This window comes from Myotis davidii, unplaced genomic scaffold, assembly GCF_000327345.1.
Source record: "Myotis davidii unplaced genomic scaffold, ASM32734v1 scaffold591, whole genome shotgun sequence".
Lineage (NCBI taxonomy): Eukaryota > Metazoa > Chordata > Mammalia > Chiroptera > Vespertilionidae > Myotis > Myotis davidii.
The window spans coordinates 1,923,189-1,923,565 of record NW_006284340.1 but is presented as its reverse complement, the minus strand read 5'-3'; the positions used below and the strand labels follow the sequence as shown (position 1 = coordinate 1,923,565).

The window sequence follows — 377 nt, the reverse complement described above, 5'->3', positions numbered from 1 at the left end:
AAAACGAATCCAGCTAAAGGAGTTCCGGCCCCATGCTACGAAAGAGGAAGTGAGAGAGCGCGCCTACAACCTTCGGTCTCAGCCGCGGAGGCAGCCGCGACTCCAGGAAGCCGTGGAGATGAGAACGCGAAGGGCTGCGCGCCTCCAGCAGGAGAACTCACAGCAGCCTCCGCCACAGCCGGTGATGGTCCGGAGACGGTTACGGGACTCGCATTCCTCTGAAGGTGAGGAGGACGGAGGTAACAGTCCCGCAAGTCCGAGAGCGAGTGCGGGAGGGAGGCAGGGCGGGCGGGCTGTTCCTGCCGAGCTCATTCATCCCCGCACGGGCGCATCCCCGCCCCGGCTCCCGTGGCTCCTCCGCCCGGGTGAAGTGGGTC

General features: G+C 65.8%; 1 protein-coding gene across 1 annotated transcript in view; it reads left to right on the top strand.

Annotated features, from left to right (window-relative positions):
* Position 1: 1 nt before the first annotated feature.
* The window catches only part of TOR1AIP1 (torsin 1A interacting protein 1), a gene marked incomplete at its 5' end in the record, with an annotated part of 27,099 nt that continues 26,723 nt past the window's right edge, over positions 2-377 (top strand). Inside the window, one exon of the mRNA XM_015569916.1 lies at positions 2-224. Within this exon, the coding sequence (XP_015425402.1) occupies positions 2-224 (223 nt within the window). The remainder of the gene's footprint in view (positions 225-377) is intronic.